The 1,162-nt window shown below is 33.7% G+C and overlaps 1 protein-coding gene across 3 annotated transcripts in view; it reads left to right on the top strand.

Moving 5' to 3' along the window:
• Positions 355 to 1,162, top strand: part of LOC104782001 (serine carboxypeptidase-like 9) — a 4,165-nt gene continuing 3,357 nt past the window's right edge. For all 3 annotated transcript variants that reach the window (XM_010506812.2, XM_010506810.2, XM_010506811.2), the window contains exons 1-4: positions 355 to 500; positions 579 to 724; positions 821 to 897; positions 988 to 1,107. In XM_010506812.2, the coding sequence (XP_010505114.1) occupies positions 373 to 500; positions 579 to 724; positions 821 to 897; positions 988 to 1,107 (471 nt within the window). In that variant the 5' untranslated portion in view covers positions 355 to 372. The remainder of the gene's footprint in view (positions 501 to 578; positions 725 to 820; positions 898 to 987; positions 1,108 to 1,162) is intronic.

Below are 1,162 nucleotides of genomic sequence, written 5' to 3'. Positions count from 1 at the left end.
AAAAAAAAAAAAAAAAAAAAAAAAAAAACCGGATAAAATTTAAAATATGTTTTTTTCCAAAAATTTCTTCCATGTAATAATTAATGCCCAATAAATTATCGATCTGTCAAACCTATATACCGAGCGGATCTAAATGGTTTAGGTCCAACTTACCCACAAACAAAACGGATCGTAAATATGGGCTCTCTGATATTCATTTATAAAATTAAATGAGTTGAGCCCAAACCAATCATAAATTCCTACCCAACTCACTTTTTGTTTTTTTTTTTCATGTTTTGTTAGTGGTAACTGGTAATGTATGTGGCCTAAATAACCTTTAGAGCAAGAGGATAATTTACGCAAGCCTTTGAAAATAACCTTTAGAGCAAAAGGATGATGAGTTTGATACTAAAGTTTCTGCTTCTGCTTCTATTTTTCTTGAGTCATCATGCTTATTTTGGCTCTATCATCAAGTTTCTCCCGGGTTTTGAAGGCCCTCTTCCTTTTGAACTCGAAACCGGGTTTGTTAAATCTCCCTTGTGGAAACATTTTGTTTTGAGTTTGGATTTAGTAATCAGCCGTTTTTTTTCTAAATGAAGGTACATTGGTATTGGTGAGGAGGAGGAAGCCCAACTGTTTTACTATTTCATCAAGTCTGAGAACAATCCAAAAGAAGACCCTCTTCTTCTATGGTTAAATGGAGGACCAGGATGTTCTTCTCTCACTGCCCTTCTTTCCGAGATTGGTAAGTCTATACTTTTTTCCTCTTCCTCTAAGGGTTATTTTCAAAGCTAAGGTGGTTCAAAGTGGGTTATATATATATATATATATATATATGTAGGTCCTGTGGCTTTGAAGTCCGAGGTTTACAATGGAAGTGTCCCTTCTATGTTCTCTACTACATATTCATGGACAAAGGTAGCTGGAAGGGAAGTATATATGTCGATCACAAACCCAATCAATGATCTATTATTAATGATCTTATTAAAATTGACATACCTTTTGTAGGTAGCGAACATAATATTCTTGGACCAGCCTGTTGGAGCTGGCTTCTCATATTCAAGAGCTCCACTTGATAAAACTAGTGACACAAATGAAGTTAAGATGATCCATGAGTTTCTTCAAAAGGTTATACGACAAACCTATTGTTTTTTTTTTTTTTTTTTTTTTTTTTTTTTTCTTT

The sequence above is a fragment of the Camelina sativa genome, chromosome 4 (genome assembly GCF_000633955.1).
Source record: "Camelina sativa cultivar DH55 chromosome 4, Cs, whole genome shotgun sequence".
Classification (NCBI taxonomy): Eukaryota; Viridiplantae; Streptophyta; class Magnoliopsida; order Brassicales; family Brassicaceae; genus Camelina; species Camelina sativa.
This window is presented reverse-complemented; position numbering and strand designations above follow the sequence as displayed.